The 20578-nt window shown below is 42.1% G+C and overlaps 1 protein-coding gene across 2 annotated transcripts in view; it reads right to left on the bottom strand.

Moving 5' to 3' along the window:
• Nucleotides 1-20177, bottom strand: part of N4BP1 (NEDD4 binding protein 1) — a 57806-nt gene extending 37629 nt beyond the window's left edge. Inside the window, exon 1 of one of the 2 annotated variants that reach the window (XM_081507938.1) lies at nucleotides 19735-20177. In XM_081507938.1, the coding sequence (XP_081364064.1) occupies nucleotides 19735-19932 (198 nt within the window). In that variant the 5' untranslated portion in view covers nucleotides 19933-20177. Of the gene's footprint in view, nucleotides 1-11907; nucleotides 14529-19734 lie in introns of those variants that run through there. The other variant, XM_081507939.1, reaches the window with a different exon arrangement.
• Nucleotides 20178-20578: the final 401 nt, after the last annotated feature.

Below are 20578 nucleotides of genomic sequence, written 5' to 3'. Positions count from 1 at the left end.
TAATGCTCAAAATTCTCCAAGCCAGGCTTCAGCAATACGTGAACCGTGAACTTCCAGATGTTCAAGGTGGTTTTAGAAAAGGCAGAGGAACCAGAGATCAAATTGCCAATATCCGCTGGATCATCGAAAAAGCAAGAGAGTTCCAGAAAAACATCTATTTCTGCTTTATTGACTATGCCAAAGCCTTTGACTGTGTGGATCACAATAAACTGGGGAAAATTCTGAAAGAGATGGGAATACCAGACCATCTGACCTGTCTCTTGAGAAACCTGTATGCAGCTCAGGAAGCAACAGTTAGAACTGGACATGGAACAACAGACTGGTTCCAAATAGGAAAAGGAGTACGTCAAGGCTGTATATTGTCACCCTGCTTATTTAACTTATATGCAGAGTACATCATGAGAAACGCTGGGCTAGAAGAAACACAAACTGGAATCAAGATTGCCGGGAGAAATATCAACAACCTCAGATATGTGGATGACACCACCCTTATGGCAGAAAGTGAAGAAGAACTAAAGAGCCTCTTGATGAAGGTGAAGGAGGAGAGTGAAAAAGTTGGCTTAAAGCTCAACGTTCAGAAAACTAAGATCATGGCATCTGGTCGCATCACTCCATGGGAAATAGATGGGGAAACAGTGGAAACAGTGTCAGACTTTACTTTTTTGGGCTCCAGAATCACTGCTGATGGTGACTGCAGCCATGAAATTAAAAGACGCTTACTCCTTGGAAGGAAGGTTATGGCCAACCTAGATAGCATGTTTAAAAGCAGGGACATTACTTTGCCAACAAAAGTCCGTCTAGTCAAGACTATGGTTTTTCCAGTGGTCATGTATGGATGTGAGAGTTGGACGGTGAAGAAAGCTGAGCGCCGCAGAATTGATGCTTTTGAACTGTGGTGTTGGAGAAGACTCTTGAGAGTCCCTTGGACTGCAAGGAGATCCAATCAATCCATCCTAAAAGAGATCAATCCTGGGTGTTCATTGGAAGGTCTGATGTTGAAGCTGAAACTCCAATACTTTGGCCACCTCATGCGAAGGGTTGACTCATTGGAAAAGACCCTAATGCTGGGTAGGATTGGGGGCGGGAGGAGAAGGGGACGACAGAGGATGAGATGGTTGGATGGCATCACCGACTCGATGAACATGGGTTTGGGTAGACTCTGGGAGTTGGTGATGGACAGAGAGGCCTGGCGTGCTGCAATTCATGGGGTCGCAGAGAGTCGGACACGACTGAGCGACTGAACAGAACTGAACTGAATTTCAACACCTGTGTTATCTTGGCACTGATGTCCTCTATCTTTTCTCTTGAGAGCTGACATTTTCGTGGTTCTTCACATGCTAAGTAATTTTGTATTGTATGCATTTTCAATACTGAGTTCTGGCTCATTTAAATAAATCTGTGATGAAAGTCAGCACTTCTGTTCTAGCAGGTATTCAATCTAGTTAGATTCAGGCTGCAAGATGTACCCAGTCTTCTGTGAGCTGTGGTTCCAATATCAGTTCATTTTTAAAAGCCTTTGCAGTGCTATTTGTATCTGTCCCACAGGTGTGGTACCCAGTGGCCAATCTGGGACGTGGCTGGTGGTTTTCCTATTAGTTCAGTACTCGAAAGTTTTTGTTGTGCTGATAAGGAGTATATCCATGCATGTGTGTGGCTTGGAGATGAGCCTGGGAGATCATAAACAACTATTAGGGAGTCATTTTTCTGAGCTCCTCCCTCTCTGCCATCTTTCTAGTACTTTCTGGTTCCCTGGGCTCCTCTTTTCAGTCCTTCAGTCAGAAAGCTGGGGCTCTGGTTACCCCATTTTGTCTTGCACTTCTGCAACTGTGCCTGGGTCCAGCCAAAGGACGGAGAGGGAGAGAAAGCAACAAGACTGGCCCTATCCTCTCAGGATGACAACCCCACCAATCAGAGGGGAAGGTTCTCGTCCCTCAGAATTCTGGCTTCTGCAAGCTACTGCCACCATCATGGGTGTTCAGAACCTGGTATCCAATGGCAGGTAGAAAAACAAAAACAGACCTTTACGTTCTATCATAGATAGTCCATTTTCTGTCCCTTGAGTTAAAACTGGAGGGCTTCTCCTGGTGCTCTTTTTGTGCCCTAGTGCCCATTTCCGCTTCCTGGTTAGGCTGTCTTGAGTCCAGGCTGAGGGATAACGGAGGGGTAAAACTGGTAAACTCACCACTGGTTTGGTTGTACTGTGAACCAGGGTCTTCTTCCCAGCTCTGCCTGCTGTTTACTTTTCAGAGTTCTCAAGTAGATGCTCAGTGCATTTTGTCCAAGTTTTATCACTGTATCAGTATGAGTGGCAGGGTGGAGTCCTACTCAGAACTGGAGTTGCTCCCGGCTGCCTGCTAATATGTAAATGATGTTGCCTATTTAGCGTAAGTAAGGTTGAATTCACAGGGGTCAAATACTGCTGAGACTACTATGCAGCTACTGGATAAGAAAAAGTTGGTTACATCCACTCAGCAACAGTGAACCAACCTGGAGAGAAGTTTCTTCTCCAGATAACAGACTTCCAAAACAAATACCCTCTTAAACAAGGGCTGATTCTCTAACTGATCTAAAATAAAGGGCACCTATCAACAGATCCTGCCCAGACACAAAGCTTCCAATCAGCTTTTCAGATTTGAAATGAAATATTAAAAAAAAAAGCCTGTCAGAAGAAATTTTGGCAAATATGAAGACAGAAACCAATAAAGTAGAACACAAAATAAAGGGAAAGTAGGTAATTCAGGGTAGAAAAGAAAACTTTAACAAAATTTTAATTAGTGCTTTCAAACAGATGTAAGATGATAATGAACTCATAAAACAGGAATCAAATGTTTAAAAAAAAAAGAAACAGAATCAGAATAAGACCATCAGCAAATTAAGAATATGATGGGCAGGGACTTTCCTGGTGGTCTTAGTGGTTAAGAATCCACCTTCCAAAGCAGGGGCTGTGGTTGGATCCCTGGTTGGGGAACTAAGACCCCACATGCTGCGGGGCAACTAAACCGGTGTCACAGCTGGAGAGCCCACATGCTGCAACTACTGAGCCTGTAGCTCTAGAGCTTGTGTGTCACAAAGAAGACCCAGTGCGGTCCAAATAAATAATAAAATTTTTAAGAAAAGAATATAATGGTCAAAATATTAACAGAGTCAACAGAAGAACTGAAAGGCAAAGTGGAAGAGATCCCTCCAAAAGTATCAGAAAAAAATGAGAGAAAAGAAACTTTAAAGGTCTATCGAGGATATCCTAAATCTCAATAACAAGCATTCCAAAAAGACCGAGTGACACTTAATAAAGAAATAACACAAATCATTTCCTTAAACTAAAATATCGAAGACCTCAGGCATAATTAGTCAAAAAATTACATTAAGTCTTGTTTGGAAGCCAGTGCACCCAAAGCCCACTTTGAGAGGGTCCACAGAATATCCAAACATGATGACTTTTTAAAGGTCCACTAGGGAAAAATCCTGGGTGCAGGGTGGAAACAGGACACACACAAAAGAATGACAATCAGAATGTCAAATTCTCAACAGCAATTCTGGAAAATTAGGGGGAAAAGGTTAGCAATGCATTCAAAATTCTAAGGAAAACTTATTTTCAATCTATAATGTCCACAATACATACCAAACATAAAGCAGAATAAAAACATTTCTAGCATGCTACAGGCTGAAAAAATTACTCCCACAGATTCTTTTCTTGAGAAACTATTTTAAGATGAAGGCCACCAAAAATATGGGAGATGAGGTAATTACTAAATTCCATCCAAGAGTAGACTAGAAGTCCACAGATTACAGCCGTGCAGCAGATAAGATGAGCAACCAGCTGACTGGAGGAGAGAAGAGGGCTCTAGGGGTGTTCTGGAAAAAGAGACTCAAAGATTAGTTGATATAAAGGAATATTTATAAAATATCAGAGATGCGCTTAAAGCAACTTTCCTAAGTAGGTGAGATAAAAATCCTAGGAAAAAGGCTAAATCAGAAAGAGAACATAATGTAATACATATAGAACTTGCCCTTGCAACGAGTAGCATTCATACATCATAATTATAGAAGCTTGCTTTAAGTGAAAAAAAAAAAAAGTTGGTGTCTTAGTCTGTTTGAGCTGCTGTACCACAGATTGGGTGGCTTATAAACAACAGAAATCTATTTCTCTCAGTTCTGGAGGAGGCTGGGAGTCCAAAATCAGGGTGCCACCATGGTCAGGTGAGGGCCCCCTTTCAGACTGTGGATGTCATGTCCTCATGTGGCGAAGGGGCAGTGGAGCTCTCTCAGGCCTCTTTCCTAAGGGTGTTAATCTCATCCACGGGGGTTCTGTCCTCATGACCCAATCACCCGCCAAAAGCCCATTCTCCTAATACCATCACAGTGGGCATCAGAATTTCAACATTCATTAATTCATTAATTTTGAGGAGACACAAATATTCAGACCATAGCAACTGAGCAAATGGATCTGGTTTTTGCCTCATCATTTTTCTTGAAGAAAGTGAATAAAGTCCAATATTGATAAGAAATAGCAGTATATTATTCATAACTATTTAGGTAAACATCAGAGCAAACAGCTAAAAACAGTAGATGCCTTTAGGAAGTTGGGGGTGGGGAAGAAACAAAGGGACTGCTACTCTTCGTCATAAAAACTTTCAGTAATATCTGATTTAACCATATGCAAATATTATTTTATTACCCTCCCTTCTTCCTAATTTTATTTAAAAAATTTAAAAGTGGATGTACAACATGCTCTGATGCTGTATGACAAGATTATAGAGGGCCTCAGGAGAACTCCTGTTGTGTAAGCGCTAGGAAGACTGGCAGAGACATGCCCAATACAAGTGGAGCTGTCTGACATTATCCCCAAATACCCGAAACTATTAATGCAAGACTAACTGCACAGACTTGAGGAAGAACTGTGCTAGGAGCTAATGTCACAGCTTCACCTACCCAAAACTCCTTTTTGTTTGAGTGTTCCCCAAGAGGAATGAGTAATTATCCCTTGAGATTCAGACTCAATTTTTTTCATAAATAATTTACTCTTGGGAAATTACTAAGTAGCAACAATTGACTTTTATACTCCAGTTCAGGAGTGAGAGAAGGCAATGGCACCCTACTCCAGTACTCTTGCCTGGAAAATCCCATGGATGGAGGAGCCTGGTGAGCTGCAGTCCATGGGGTCGCAAAGAGTCAGACACGACTGAGGGACTTCACTTTCACTTTCAGGAGTGAGAAATAATGTATACAGGCATACAGTGTTATTACATTCTAGATGTTTGGCCATCAGCTGTATTGATAAGAAAGATTCTGTGGATCCAAGTAGTCATCATTTGCATTTGACCGTATTTGGCATCTGAACATTTCAGTCAGTCAGTCAAAAACTGTTTTCCTCCATCTTGTAGTGTTAATACTGTTTTGTTTTACTTAGGCTTTTAAAAAAAAAAGGTGGGGAGGGAAAGTATATAATATATACAACAGTAACTTCCCTTTCATATGGCAAAATGAATTTCTATTATTCTACTTTCTCTAAGTTCAGTTCTTCTTAACTCTATCGTAACAATTCATGTATCGGAGAAGCTCCTGGCAACCCCTGCTACTCACAACAGCTAAAAGCAGAAAGGATCAAAGTGGCTGTTCCAGACTATGTGTGCCTGGGGAAAGGGTTCTTGGCACCACTGTCCACCAGCTACCATCTCTTATTATGGGCACACACTTGAAGGACTTCATCAGCTTGTCTCCCAAATCACATATGGTTTGAAGCAGCTGAATAAAAGTATCAAAGGAACAGCATAGGGTGCTACTTGCAGAGCATGCAACAGCAAATAATTGACAGCACAGGTGCAAAAATAAGGAAGACACAATGGTTGAAAAACATAGCAACGTGGGATCATCTATCATGAGTGCAGAGCTGACACACTCTGGCAGATGCCAAGAGTGTAATTGTGCCCTGGCACAATGTAACAGAAGATACACAAGTCAACCACACATCAGTGAGGAAGGAGAAACCATGCAGGCAAGGAAGCTTTAATATACTACAGGCTGAGTTCTAAATCGTTCTGATCAGTAGTTCTCTACTTTGGCTGTACACTTAAGGATTCTAAAGATTTCTTATAACTCAGGATGCTCTTGCATAAATGGTGTTGTATGTTATCTCTAAGAGAAAAAAAAGGAGGAAGACTAATATTTTTAGAAATTGATACAAGAGTCCTACAGAATGTATGTAAATTAGAAGCATTACAATGCCTTGCATAAAACAAACATTTAATACAAATAACTACAAATCTGTAATGGGTCATGATGGAGAGTTCTGACAAAACGTGGTCCACTGGAGGTGGGACTGGCAAACTACTTCAGCATTCTGGCCTGGAAAATTCCATGGACTGTATAGACCATGGGGTCACAAAGAGTCAGACATGAATGAGTGACTTTCATTTTCTTCCAACAACACAAGAGATGACTCTACACATGGACACCACCAGATGGTCAATATCAAAATCAGACTGATTATATTCTTTGCAGTAGAAGATGGAAAAGCCCTATACAGTCAGCAAACACAAGACCAGGAGCTGACCGTGGCTCAGATCACAAACTCCTTATTGCAAAATTCAGACTTAAACTGAAGAAAGCAAGAAAACCACTAGACCATTCAGGTATGACCTAAATCAAATCCCTTACGATTATGCAGTGGAAATGACAAATATTTTCAAGGGATCAGATCTGATAGAGTGCCTGAAGAACCGTGGACAGAGGTTTGTGACAGTGTATAGGAGGTAGTGATCAAGACCCTCTCCAAGAAAAAGAAGTACAAGGAGGCAAAATGGTTGTCTGAGGAGGCCTCACAAGTACCTGAGAAAAAAAGAGACGCTAGAGGCAAAGGAGAAAAGGAAAGCTACACCCATCTGAATGCAGAGTTCCAAAAAATAGCAAGGAGAGATAAGAAAGCCTTCCTGAGTGATCAATGCAAAGAAATAGAGGAAAACAATAGAATGGAAAAGACTAGAGATCTCTTCAAGAAAAGCAGAGATACCAAGGGAACATTTCATGCAAAGATGGGCACAATAAAGGACAGAAAGAGTGTGGATCTAACAGAAGCAGAAGATATTAAGAAAACGTGGCAAGAATACACAGAACTATACAAAAAAAGATCTTAATGACTCAGATAACCATGACGGCGTGAACACTCATCTAGAGCCAGATATCCTGGAGTCTGAAGTCAAGTGGGCCTTAGGAAGCATCACTACGAACAAAGCTAGATGGAATTCTAGCTGAGGTATTTCAAGTCCTAAAAGATGATGCTGTTCAAGTGCTGCACTCAGTATGCCAGCAAATTTGGAAAACTCAGCAGTGGCCACAGGACTGGAAAAGGTCAGTTTTCATTCCAATTCCAAAGAAAGGCAATGCCAAAGAATGTTCAAACTATCACACAATTGCACTCATCTCACACACTAGCAAAGTAATGTTCATAATTCTCCAAGCGAGGCTTCAACACTATGTGAATTATGAACTTCCAGTGTTTAAGCTGGATTTAGAAAAGGCAGAAGAACCAGAGATCAAATTGATCCGCTAGATCATTGAAAAAGCAAGAGAGTTCCAGAAAAACATCTACTTCTGCTTTATCGACTACGCCAAAGCTTCTGACTGTGTGCATCACAACAAACTGTGGAAAATTCTTAGAGAGATAGGAATACCAGACCACTTTACCTACCTCCTGAGAAATCTGTATGCAGGTCCAGAAACAACAGCTAGAACTAGACATGGAACAACCGACTGGTTCAAAATTGGGAAAGGAGTATGTCAAGGCTGCATACTGTCATCCTGCTTATTCAACCTATATGCAGAGTAAATCATGCAAAATGTAGGGATGGATGAAGCACAAGCTGGAATCAAGATTGCTGGGAGAAACATCAATAACCTCAGATATGCAGATGACACCACCCTTATGGCAGAAAGCAAAGAGGAACTGAAGAGCCTCTTTTTTTTTTTTTTACTTTACAATATTGTATTGGTTTTGCCATACACTGACATGAATCTGCCATGGGTGAAGAGCCTCTTGATCAAAGTGAAAGAGGAGAGTGAAAAAGTTGGCTTAAAACTCAACACTCAAAAAACTAGGATCATGGCATCCAGTCCCATCACTTTATGGCAAATAACTGGGGAAACAATGGAAACAGTGACAGACTTTATTTTCTTGGGCTCCAAAATCATTGCAGATGGTGACTGCAGCCATGAAATTAAGACACTTGCTCCTTGAAAGAAAAGCTATGACAAACCTAGACAGCATATTAACAAGCAGAGACATTCCCTTGCCGACAAAGGTCCATCTAGTCAAAGCTATGTTTTTTCCAGTAGTCATGTATGGATGTGAGAGTTGGATCATAAAGAAAGCTTAGCACTGAAGAACTGATGCTTTTGAACTGTGGTGTTGGAGAAGACTTGAGAGTCCCTTGGACTGCAAGGAGATCCAACCAGTCAATACTAAAGGTGATCAATCCTGAGTATTCATTGGAAGGACTGATGCTGAAGTTGAAGCTCCAATACTTTGGCCACCTGATGCGAAGAGCTGACTCACTAGAAAAGACCCTGATGCTGGGACAGATTGAAGGCAGGAGGAGAAGGGGATGACAGAGGATGAGATGGTTAGATGGCATCACCGACTCAATGGACATGAGTTTAATCAAGCTCTGCGAACTGGTGAAGGACAGGGAAGCCTGGCATGCTGCAGTCCACGGGGTCGCAAAGAGTCAGGCTGAGCAACTGAACTGACTAACAAATCTGTTACAGGTTAAGATAATATTTTAATCCATTAAGATAACATGTCTCTATCTGACCAGCAACATTAATAATATTGCTAGGAGCCACACTCTACCCTAGACTTCACCCCCATTACAACTGTAAGTCTCTGAAATCCTACAGCTTCCAAAACTTTCAGTTCTCCTGAGCAACTTACTCTTCACTCTTAACCAAGTAAGCTCTTTGGGTCTCCAACGTCATATCTGTCACTCTCCTTACGCCTAGTAAATGAGCCGGGAATGTATGAATTCCTTTGACTGCCTCTCTGCTTTCATCTAAACATTCTACCTTTCACAAACCCTTCTCCTTTTTTCTCCTTCAAAGCCATGCCATTTTCTCAGACCCTGATTCATCACTCCCCCTTCATCCACCCATCCTTGTCCCTCTGTCTACAAACCGGCGTGGGTCTCCTTGATCCTAAAAAACACTTCCTTCAGCCCAACTGCATATACATAGAACCAGTCTGTCTTTTCCTCTTCACACTTTTTGAAAAAGTATCCCAAACCCCACTCCCTGTCAACCCCTTGTAATCTGGATTCTGCCCCCATTCAAATTGAAACCACTTTCCTGAATAATAACTAAAGCCTATCTTTCTGACTATCCCCCCAAATCCTTTGCTGCTTTTCCCTACTGTACCTTAAATGCAGATATTCCATAAGGTTCTATCTTGGTCCTCTCCCTCAATTACACTCTAATAGGCTCTTTTAAGTTTCAAAGATAACTTTTACTTCTTTGGCAATAACTCCAAATGTCCATCTCTAGCCTTTAATACTGTTAGGCTACAGACTATCCCTTGGGCATTTCTACCTATTCAGTCTCACACATAAATCTAGTCTGTAGGAATCTGATTTTACAATCTGATCGTATGGTAACCTGTCAGCAGGCAACAGGGAGCCACATTTTGTGGCATGAGAGACTACAGGAATATCTGGTTTTAGCTTTTTCTGTTCTTCTGTTTGTGCAAGAACGTGTCTCAGGCCTACTGACAGACTAGCCCTTATGAAACCTGGAACAGTTTTGTGTTTTTGGATTACTTAGACCTGTGGCTAAGATTAGGGAACCAAAGCTAAAAGCTTTCTGTGTCTATAAATGAGAAAAAGCATTTATTTCTTCATGGTGTGAATGTGAAATCTATTCCTATCTCCAGGTGTTATTAATAAAGTAGATAATAAAGTTTCCTAAAGAACTTCTGTTCAAGTTGGTTTATAGAGAACAAGCTTTCACATAAATCTATATTACTCCTAGAAAATAAAAGAAACTAAACATCTGAACTTATGAGTTAACTTTTTAACGACAAAAACAACCTAAAATGCACAGAAGCTGAAACTCCAAAGGCACTTGTTTTTAGAATATAAATTCATGTAAGAAAAACAAACCCTGGTGATCTAGTGATTAGGACTCAGAGCCTTCACTGCCCTGGCCTGGGTTCAGTCCCCGGTAGAAAACTAAGATAATCCAGGTCACACGGCATGGCTAGAAAAATTCCTTATACAAATCAATCTGATTTGATCATTTTAATGCAAACTTAAAAACACATGTCCTTTCTCTGATTTTACCAGTGCAGAGAACAATGCATGCATAAGATTTTTTTTACTTTAAGGTTTTTCTTTCATGAAAAGACTGATTATGCAGAAGAAAAATGTACACATTTAACTACACTGAATTATAACTTTTTTTTATATATCTGAAGTTATATGTTGCTCAGTACTTGTCAGTTTAAGCATAATTTCCAATATCCTTACTTAACTTTAAGACCCTGGTTGGACTAACAGTAAATGGTTCCCTAATGGACATTCTTTGGATACATGGCTAATTTCCAAGTGAGAGACGCCAAGCATAGTTTAAACACACACACTACATGTTTTCTTTTTAATATAAGCACAATGTCATTACCGTACCCAACAAAATGAACAATAATTCCTTAGTATCATCTAATACTCAGTTCGTATTTAATGTCTTTTTCCAGTTGTTCTGCTCTAATTATTCTGATTTTTTCCCCCACCATAATTACACAATTAAGTCTTGCCTTGCCTAGTACGTCACACATAGAATTACTATGCACTGTTTTGTGTAAGCCTGTTTTCACTTGGCATAATATTTCTGAGATTCATCCATGTTACTGAATGTCTGAGTAATTTGTTCTTTTCTATCACTTTGTAGTATACCACTCTGAAAGTCTTCTACACCTAAACTATCTTTGATGTTTTGCAAAGGTCACCAGGCAATCAATCACAAAGATTTCTCGTTCACCTCATAAGGATGCTAAAACTATTCCTTTCTTTGGGGTACTAGGAATTTCTTAAATTGCGAACATTTATGAACTGTGTCAAATCAAAAGGGAAGCTGGGTCCACTTTTACTGAATCTCCTCACCTTTCATGGCAATGTAGTTATTTGCATAGGACCGTGAAGAATCTGTCCTTCCTTTTACTAGGGCAAAATTAGACAAATTCATCATGCAACCCAGGGCACAACTACAAGGTCATATTTAAGAATAAATTTCATTTAATCAGGTATGGCAAGGTTACCACTAAAACACAAGGATTGTAGTTCATGTATGGAACCAACCAAAACTGCTCTGATACCTACTCTGTGGCATTAACGCAATATAAAAAAAAAAATCCCTTCCTGGGAAGCCAGAAATTCTAGCATATTTTGGGAATCTTGAGGAGAGAAGAATTCATCCAAATGTATAAATGCTACAGGTGAAATATGTAGAAACGATTTTCTTGATTTTTTTTTTTTTTTTTTTTTTGAGGTTTGCTTCCTAGCTTTAAAACAGAAGAGCTAAAAGAGGCAATTAAAAACAAATGATAAGTACTTGGCTACTGAAAAGGCACCCTAAGGTTCCTTATGAAATTTCCTGAGGATAATTCTCTAGTCTTAGTTGTTGCTTATACCTCCTGCCATACTCTACATACAACCAGGCTAGTCTGTATGTATATGCATTCACGCGTGTGATCAAGAGTAATCCTTGAGACTATTTATGACTAAAAGGGACACAAATTACAGAAACACTGGAATTAAGGTAAAAGAATAGCTGCAAGCTCTTTCAATGCCATACTAGAGAACTATCTAGCAGTTCTGTCCAACCAAGGGTTATTTAATAGCTAGAGCAGCACCATTCAACAGAACTTACTGTGATGACATATGTTCTATATCTGCACTGTCCAAATTGGTATTCCACTAGCTATGTATGGCCACTGAGCACCTGAAATACAATGAGGAAATGAATATTTAATTTCATTAATTAAACAGCCAAATGTGGTAATGGCCACATATTGGACAGTGTAAATCCAGACTTCAAACTATTTTTGTACAGGCCCAAAGAATTGTTTCTACCTTTTAAAGGGTTGTAAAAAGCAAAAACAAAGAAAAATATGAGACAGAGACCGTGTATGGTTCACAACGTCTGAAAAATTTATTATCTGGCTCTTTATGGAAAAAGTTTGCCCATGTATGAAAAGCAACAACACATTAACTTTCAGATTTCTGTCCAGTAAAGACACAGATGATTTCTGAGAAAACCTCCAAAATTATGGTTTCATTATCCTGTACGATATGAACAAGTTTTGTATCCAGTGTAGCAGTCTTATTCCAACATTCTTTTTTCAGTACCTCTGATCATATCTTCTGTTTCTTGAGCCAGTTTTCCTATGCAGCTAGTTATTTCACAGACGAGTTAAATAAATGTTTGATGTATGCTCATTTTGTATCTTTAGAAATTACACTTTTTTAAAAAGTGAAACTAAAGTGCTCATTTAAAAAATTCCTATTCATGAAAAGAAAACTAAAACAAACAGTGGGGATTCAGGGCATATTTTAAGAAGTAGATGACATGATGCAGCAGTCCTTCCTATTGTCTACCAACATCCATGTTCTGCTTCTTTAACAACAGAATCCAGATTTTGTTCAGGGCAGCAATGTATCTAGTTAAAACTGAACATTTCCTAGCTCCTTTTCCATACTGGCCATATGACATCATCCTGGTCAACAAGACATAAGGAAAAGTCTGCTAGGATGTTGTTGAAAGGTATTGTTTCTACTTTCTTCCTTCTTGAAATAGAGATGTCGTGGCTGGAGCTGCATCGGTTATTTTGTGAGCATGAGGGAAAGGCCAAAAGAACTGCAGAGACCTTCACCCTGATAATTCCTAACTACTACTCAGCTTTAAACTGTTGCTTATCTTAAGACTTCTTAAGAAAACTAAACCATTTTGTATAGATTTCTGTCACTTCAGCCAAATCTTGATCTATCAGCCTATTAGAGATAATATCATCAGCATTAATCTAAACTATCTTAATTTCAAAAATACCAGGGTTAATAATGAAACACATTGTGAACTAAACATGTAGGTTCAAGAATGGATATAGATCCCAGGTGACTGGTAGACAGTTTGGATGAAAAGGTGCCATAATCACAACTGACTTTTACACAGAAAATTCAGATGTGACTCTACAGAGCTCTTACTCACCAATTCATGTAACTAATTCTGCCAGCACTAAAACTGAACACAATTTTCTCTAAGTTGAAAGGAACCTCTTAAATTAACAATTAAAAGAATTATTCAGGACTTCCCTGGTGGTGCAGTGGATAGGAATCTTCTCCAAGGCAGGGGACACAGGTTCGATCCATGGTCTGGGAAGATTCCACATGCCAAGAAGCAACTAAGGCTGTGCACCACTAAGCCAGAGAGTCACAAAAATTGAAGCCCGTGCACCTAGAGTCTGTGTTCCACAATAGAAGCCACCGCAACGAGAAGCCTGCACATCGCAGTGACAATGAAGAGAAGCCACCACTCACTGCAACTAGAGAAAGCTCATACAAAGTAACAAAGAGCCAGTGCAGCCAGAAAAAAGAAATAATTTGGTTTCTTTAACAAAAGGATTTTCCTATGTTTTTTCCATAAGATATAACTGATTTTTTTAAAAGCAGATCTTTTATTAATTACTGTAAGGATCTTCTCCCTATAATTGTTCTTGAAATGCAAGATTTCTAACTTCATACAATTATATTAATTTAGTAGAAAGTCAACACAGAACAAGATGTCCCTGATTTAATTAAAACCCTACAATACTAGCTGGTAAACAAATCGGGAAAAGGAAACTACAGTCATAAGCAATCATTTTGACCCTAGTACGAGCAGTGTGAGTATCCCTTATTTCAACATTTTGGTATAACCCCAAAATATTAACCATTAAAAAACAAATCACTTTTTCTTAAGAAGATGATTTTCACAACCACAGTCAGTTAAAAATTATCATTCCAGGAAATGCAAAAAGGCCTCCAACCTCTTCTGGTAAAATCAAAACAAATCAAAAACTTTCAGTACCCACTATTACATCTATGGATTATTTCCTCCATGAATAAATTTACTGTTCAAGAAACTGTTCATGAAACCAGATACCAAATTCTTCTAACAAAAAAGGAAATTAAACAACACAGGGTCCATTTTAACCCTCTGAAGTCAGTGAAGTAATACACCACTTCTACTGGAATTGCATTTTCTTTACCCTTATCTTTCTCCTCTCTTACTCCACAAAAATGTAAGCAAAAACTCAGGTAAAGACAATCACCAACTCTTCGTAAGACCCTCTCTTTTTTTCCTCCCAAATTAAAAGCAAGTTGGATGTTAGTTTACTTTACCACAGCTTCTCAGGTGTATTGTGTAATAATTTCAGTGTTTAAGATGGATAAGTCCTCCAAATTACCCTCCTTATAAGTCCTCCAGATTGATGGTTTTGGTAGGTCCCTGGCTATGCTTCATGGTGGCTATTCATTGCCATGAAGTAATAATGCCTGAGATAACACCAACTGATGGGCAGCTGTAGGTAGCAAATACAGTACTGTAAAGGCTCATGGAGAAGCCATACAACAAGCAGCCATGCTGTTCACTTCCAATCACTCCTTGTTTGTTAACCTCCAGGACAGGCTTCTAGCTCACGCGCTAACTCTAGCACCCAACTCCCTGCTATGGACCTCAGTGACCAGCACTGCATTACCTCTAGATGTCCCACTCTATCATCCTTTAGCCTCTCACTTCTTTCTCTAAGTTAAAAAGAATGCTTTCGCCTTACCCGTGACCACTGAGGCACCACCCCTTGGTCCTCAGAATCATCCTCAGAAACCTTCCATATCCAAGATTCTGATCTCTGAACTGCCTCTCTAACGACCACCTCTAGAATTCTTCATCACTGACTGAACTTGTCCTGCCTGCAGGGTCTTCTGAGTCTAGGAGGGGACACAGTCAAAGGTCCTGTCCCTTCCTTGATTCTTACAGTTCTTTATGTCCTTTCTGCCTTCACCTCCCTCCTCTCTGGTCTGAATCTCTCAAGCTATTAGTTCACTGATAGTAGAAGGTAAGTTTTGCATATTCTTGGACTGTCATAGATGACCATTCAGAAACATTTCCTGGGCCCCATTTTGCCTTCCTCAATTGCACCTTAGACTCCTGCAGTCTTTATGTGCTGGCTTCATCAACATTCTGAGTGCTGGAAATCATCACCTACTTGAGAATTTCTAGATCAAGTGATATAATAAATTCAAACCATCTAATCTTCCCTGGTCCTTACTTCAAGTCCATTACTTTTTTTTGTTCCTTTCCAATGCACTTTCAACAGTTCCACTGCATCTATGCTGACATACTGCACTGTCTTCAAGTTGTTACCCTCCCTCTCTGGGTGTAAACTGGCATCCTATTTTACTAAGACAGTACTATAGGCCTTCAAATGCCCTCTTCCCCAAATGGAAAAAAATGTGTATCTTCATTCATCTTGTCTCCTACTATCTAAAACAGAGGTCCTAAAAATGTAATTCAAAAGCTGAACCTGGTCCACTGACATGTTCTGTTTAGTATGCGTGATTGATTTTTTTTTTTCGGAATATGTACTTTAAAAATATAGTGGTATAGAACTTTTATTGGGCTGTAATTCACAGCATGCATGCTTTTCAAAACAAAAATTAGTTGTCTCTTAAAACAGATTTCCCATTATGAAATGCAGACGTCTGGCTTCCTTTGGGTGAGATCAGACATCACCAGGCCCACACAGTGCACGAGCACCCTGGTTCACCAGTTCCTTCCTCCCAACCAGCCACTTCCCCATGCAGTCTCTTTACCTGGTCCCAGGGGCTCTTTGATCTAAAGTAAGGATCTAACTCTTCGCACTCTCCGGAGCTGAGGTCTCTTCAGCCTCATCTCTCCCCACCAATGCCAGACTCCAAGGATCCCACTCTTGCTTTGCATCTTTGATTTCTTTGTAAATTGGGTAGCTCATATCAGTGCCTCCACTTCCTTTCTGCAAGTCAGTCTCCTTTGTTTCCATGATGTCTGCCACCTTAGACTTCAGTCCCCTCCCACTGGTCCCTTATGTACAATGCCCCCTTCTGGTTTTCCTCTCACTTTCAGACATTGCTTCTCTAGCCCTTGTAGTAATGTCATGTTGCTATAAAAGTTGCTAAACACTTATCCCCAATTTCTGTAATCATATCATCACTAACCAGCAAGTAGTACTAAGCAGCATAAGCCAAGTGGTATAAACACTGACTATGCAGGCAATGCTTAGAAATGTAAATCTGACGGCCTTACACCCCCTTGGGCAGAGCAACCCTCCCTTTCCCCTATTACTGTAACACACTGCACATCAACTCTTTAATAATGTTTCCAACTTTGTCTCCCATATTAGGCTTATTAGGCTGTGGGTTCCTTGAAGTCAAGAGGCAACTTAACATACTTCTTGGCACAGAAGTTTTCTTTTAAGTATGGGAAACCTGATCCCACCAACCTACAGGTCAAACAATGTATCCACCATCCATCCTTCCTGCAGAGGAGCTTCAAATCTCTTCCTCAGTCTCTACATACACTTAGTTGCCAGGCCTAGTGAAAACCTCCTCACCTATTCATGTCTAGTTCTAAATTGGAACAATGTTCCCTCCACAGTTGGGTCTTAACCATCTTCAAATACAGAGTTTCAAGCAAATCCTTCCTTTCCCTAAATCCTCACTGACTCCCTACTGATAAGGCCCAACTGGCCTGCATTTGGGTCCCTAGAGGCTTCATCTCTCACAGGGCACCTTGATACTTCCTACCCAAACACTCCATGTTTTTCTGGCTTCTAGGTCCTTGCATGCAACCATTTCTACCTGGGAATGTCCTGGTTCTTCAATGCCCAGCTCAAGTGCTACTTCCTCCAACAAATTCCCCTTTGACAAAAGTGGTCACTCCTAGAGCATGTGCCTTTATAAAAAAAAAACAAACTTCCCAGAACATTATCACTTTCTACCAGAGGCTACACCTCACCTCTCCATGGAGCCCTAACTAAACCTCCACATTCTCCTCTACCTGAGCATTTGCTGAAGAGTAGTGAATTAACATTTTTAAAGCAGGAAAACAAGATGAACCACTTGATGAGACCCAGAAAGTTGCAATTAATCAGAGACTCTACTTCCCTGGTGCCTCAGTGGGAAAAAATCCGCTTGCAAGTACAAGGAGATGCAGGAGACGTGGGTTCAGTCCCTGGGTCAGGAAAAGCCCTTGGAGAAGGAAATGGCAACCTATTCCAGTATTCTTGCCTTGAGAATCCCACGGACCGAGGAGCCTGGTGGACTACAATCCATACGGTCACAAAGAGACAGACACAACTAAGCACATACACATATCAGCTAAAAAAGCTATAAAAAGTCCTTCCCCTGAATCTTCCTTCCCTAAATCTTTTCCTCCACAGCTTAACTTAAAATATAGTAGATGCTGAAGTTTGTTCTCCTATTCTTAAATTTTTTTTGGCTGCACTGCATAACATGCAGGATCTTAGTTCCCTGACAAGGAATGAACCCATGCCCCCTGTCTGCAGTGGACACACGGTGTGCTAACCACTGAAACGCCAGGGAAGTCCCTCCTGTTCTTAGTTTTTAGAAATCAAGTTAATTTTTAAAAATCAAGTTTTCTCTTCTCAAAAGAAGGTAAAGCAAACTCCAAAACGAATTAACAAGAACAAAGCCTTTGAGTATGGCACTCAACTCTTACCCATAACTCTCAAAGGGGAAAAAACAACGGATTTCTTACAACTGGGAAGGTTGGATTATGCACAACACACATAACAAAGATAAGTGGGCAGGTGACACATACTACCAAGATAAGGTAAGACACACCTTTTCCAATTAGCTTATGCTGAGTTGCACAGCAGGGACAGGCAAGAGGACTGGAGCTGGGAGGGTCTGGCAGGGTTTTTCTGCAGAGCAAAAGCAGCACTTGCCACACTTTGCAGTGAGCCATGAGTGAAGCTGAACTTGGAGCAGGCAGAGTACACAATAAAAGCAGTGAGACTAGTCAAACTACAGCCGAGTTTTAAGCTGAGAGATGCTAATGCAGAAAACTGCAAAAATAAAGTGGGCTTGGATTAATAAGTGTTTTGTAAATCAGAAAAGTTTAGAGTGAATGAGCTAGGCAATAGGAGACTTATTGTGGGAGGATTAGTCTCATGTAAGTTGTAGTGGGGAGAGGGAAGGCAATGAAATAGAAAGGGCACATACCAAGAAAGAAGGTCTTAACTGCTGCAAAAGTAATGGAAAAGAAAGGAATGAATGCATGGAAGAGACCTCAGAAGCCATTACAGGACTTGGTCATGTCAAACTTTTCAGCCCTGGCGAGTGGGAAGAAACTGGGTAGCTGGAGGAGAAAACCAGGAGAGGACTGGGAAGAAGTTAAGACCAGCTGTCTGAAATCAGGAAAGTAATTAAAAAAAAAAATCAAGAACCGGGAAGTAAACTTGATTCAACATCTGCACTGCTTTAAGCTTGGAGAAGAATCATACAGTTAAATGTCCTATCTTCTCTAAACACATTAAAAGCAAGCAACCAGGTTTTTTTTTTTTTTTAAAGCTAAGAAAAGTCAAGAGTTACAGCTAATCAAATTCTTCAAGGGCACTGTGAAATTTCTGAAGTAGGACGCCAACAAAGGATCCCCCCACCCCCAGTGCTCATCATTTCGAAGATAGCTATCAAGAACAAGGTCTCTGGAAACAAAAGTGCCTCTGTCTGAGCTGTGACTCTCCCACTAACTTGATGGGAAAAACTGGAGAAAGTTGGCTGGTGGGGGTGGGGTGAGGGTGAGGGGAGGATGTACTCTTGCAGTATTTTGGCTCGCGGAGGGACGGGAGTAGCTGAAGATGTCTGAAGTAGGTATAAGTCTAAAATGCTGATTTAGAGAGAAGGTGAGTCACCTCTCCGAAAGTTTCAGTTTCCCCAGCTGTTACAGACAGGAAGATAATAAAATCTACCTCACTGGGTTTTTTCTAAGGACTGCAACTGATAATCGTTCTGAACTATTGCACATAACGTCTGATGTGCTATAACCATTCGATAAATGTTAGTGGTACACAAAATCAATACGAGGAATAATGCTATTTTTAGCACCATTATTAAACATTCCCTCTCTTCTTAATGTTCTCTGACTACTGCACTACTACGATGGTTTTGTCAGATTCTCAGAGGGACTGACATCCCTCGAAGGGTCAGAATCCCTGTAGCGGAGGCCTGGGAAGAGAAGAGTGGCTGAAGTGGTGGGCCCGGAGGTCGCGCGCCCAGCCAGCAGGCCCTACGCACCAGCCCGCGGGCTGGGGCGAGCGGGGAGATAACAACAGGCAACTCTCTGGACGCCTTCACTCCGGGCCAGCCTCTGCACATCACCTAGGCGAATCCTCGCCACAGCCCTCCGAGTCAGGTGCTTTCGTCAACGCTACTTTACACACAGGGAAACTGAGGCGCCGGAGATGAAACCGCTAGCCAAGGTCACATGGTTTGAGAGCCGAGGCTCGGGACGGCGCTCTCACCATCGCGCCTGGCTGCGGTGGCGCGGGGAAGAATGGGGTGGGGGCGCCCAGGGGACCCCGGATCAACCCAAGACCGCGCGCGCGCGCGCGGGAGGGGGCCGGGCCGGGGAAGGCGATCGCGCGGGGGCGGCGGCCGGACTCACCTTGGCGCTGTGCACCGCCTCCTGCGCCCCGCGGAGCTGCAGCCAGATGCGCGCGGGCAGCGGTTCCTCAGCTCCGAGCGCACCCAGCACGGCCAGGCTCACGCCGAACAGGCCCTCGATGCGGCCGCGGCTCCTCTCCAGCAGCGCCGCCTTCTCGGCCGGCGCCGTGAACTCGTCCAGCACAGCCCGGGCCGCCATGGCGGGCGCGGCCTCCCGCGGCGGCGCCGGGGGCCGGCGGCGGCGACGCCCCCTCAGCGTGCTGCCGCTGCACCCAAGCCCGTCAGGCGGCGTCGGCCGTTTCGGCCGCCTCGCCCCGGCCCGCGCCCCGCCGCCTGGCCTGAAGGCCAACTACACCATCCCGCCGCGGCCGCCGCAACTGGGCAACTGAAGGCAGATAGCCCCTTCACCACCGCCGCCGCCGCCACCGCGGGCCGGGCCCCGCCGCCGCGCATGCGCCCCGCCCGCCGCCGTCATTGAGAGTCGCCACGCCCCGGGGGTTGGGGTGGGGGCGGAGGCGATAGAAGTCGACGTCACGCTCAGTCGCCATGTTTGTTGTTGGCACAACGATGGCGCTCGAGAGGCCCCCGGGTGGTCTCTGGTGAGGGCACTGAGGCTTTTGAGTGGTCTGGTGGCTGGTGAATTAATGGTTTCACAGATAGGGAAATTGAAGCCCCGAGCCAGTAGGCGAGACTGACCCAGTGTCACGCTAGGGATTTGGCTTGCTTTCAGACATTTTGAAGCCCAACCTAGGGCTCTAGCAAATTGAGTTATCCAGCTTCTCATGAGTTGATAGATGGTTCTCTCTCTCTTCCTCCCTCCTCCTTTCACTCTCCTCTCTCCTCCT

Source organism: Giraffa tippelskirchi, chromosome 7 (genome assembly GCF_054371585.1).
Source record: "Giraffa tippelskirchi isolate mGirTip1 chromosome 7, T2T-mGirTip1v1.2.pri, whole genome shotgun sequence".
Classification (NCBI taxonomy): Eukaryota; Metazoa; Chordata; class Mammalia; order Artiodactyla; family Giraffidae; genus Giraffa; species Giraffa tippelskirchi.
This window is presented reverse-complemented; position numbering and strand designations above follow the sequence as displayed.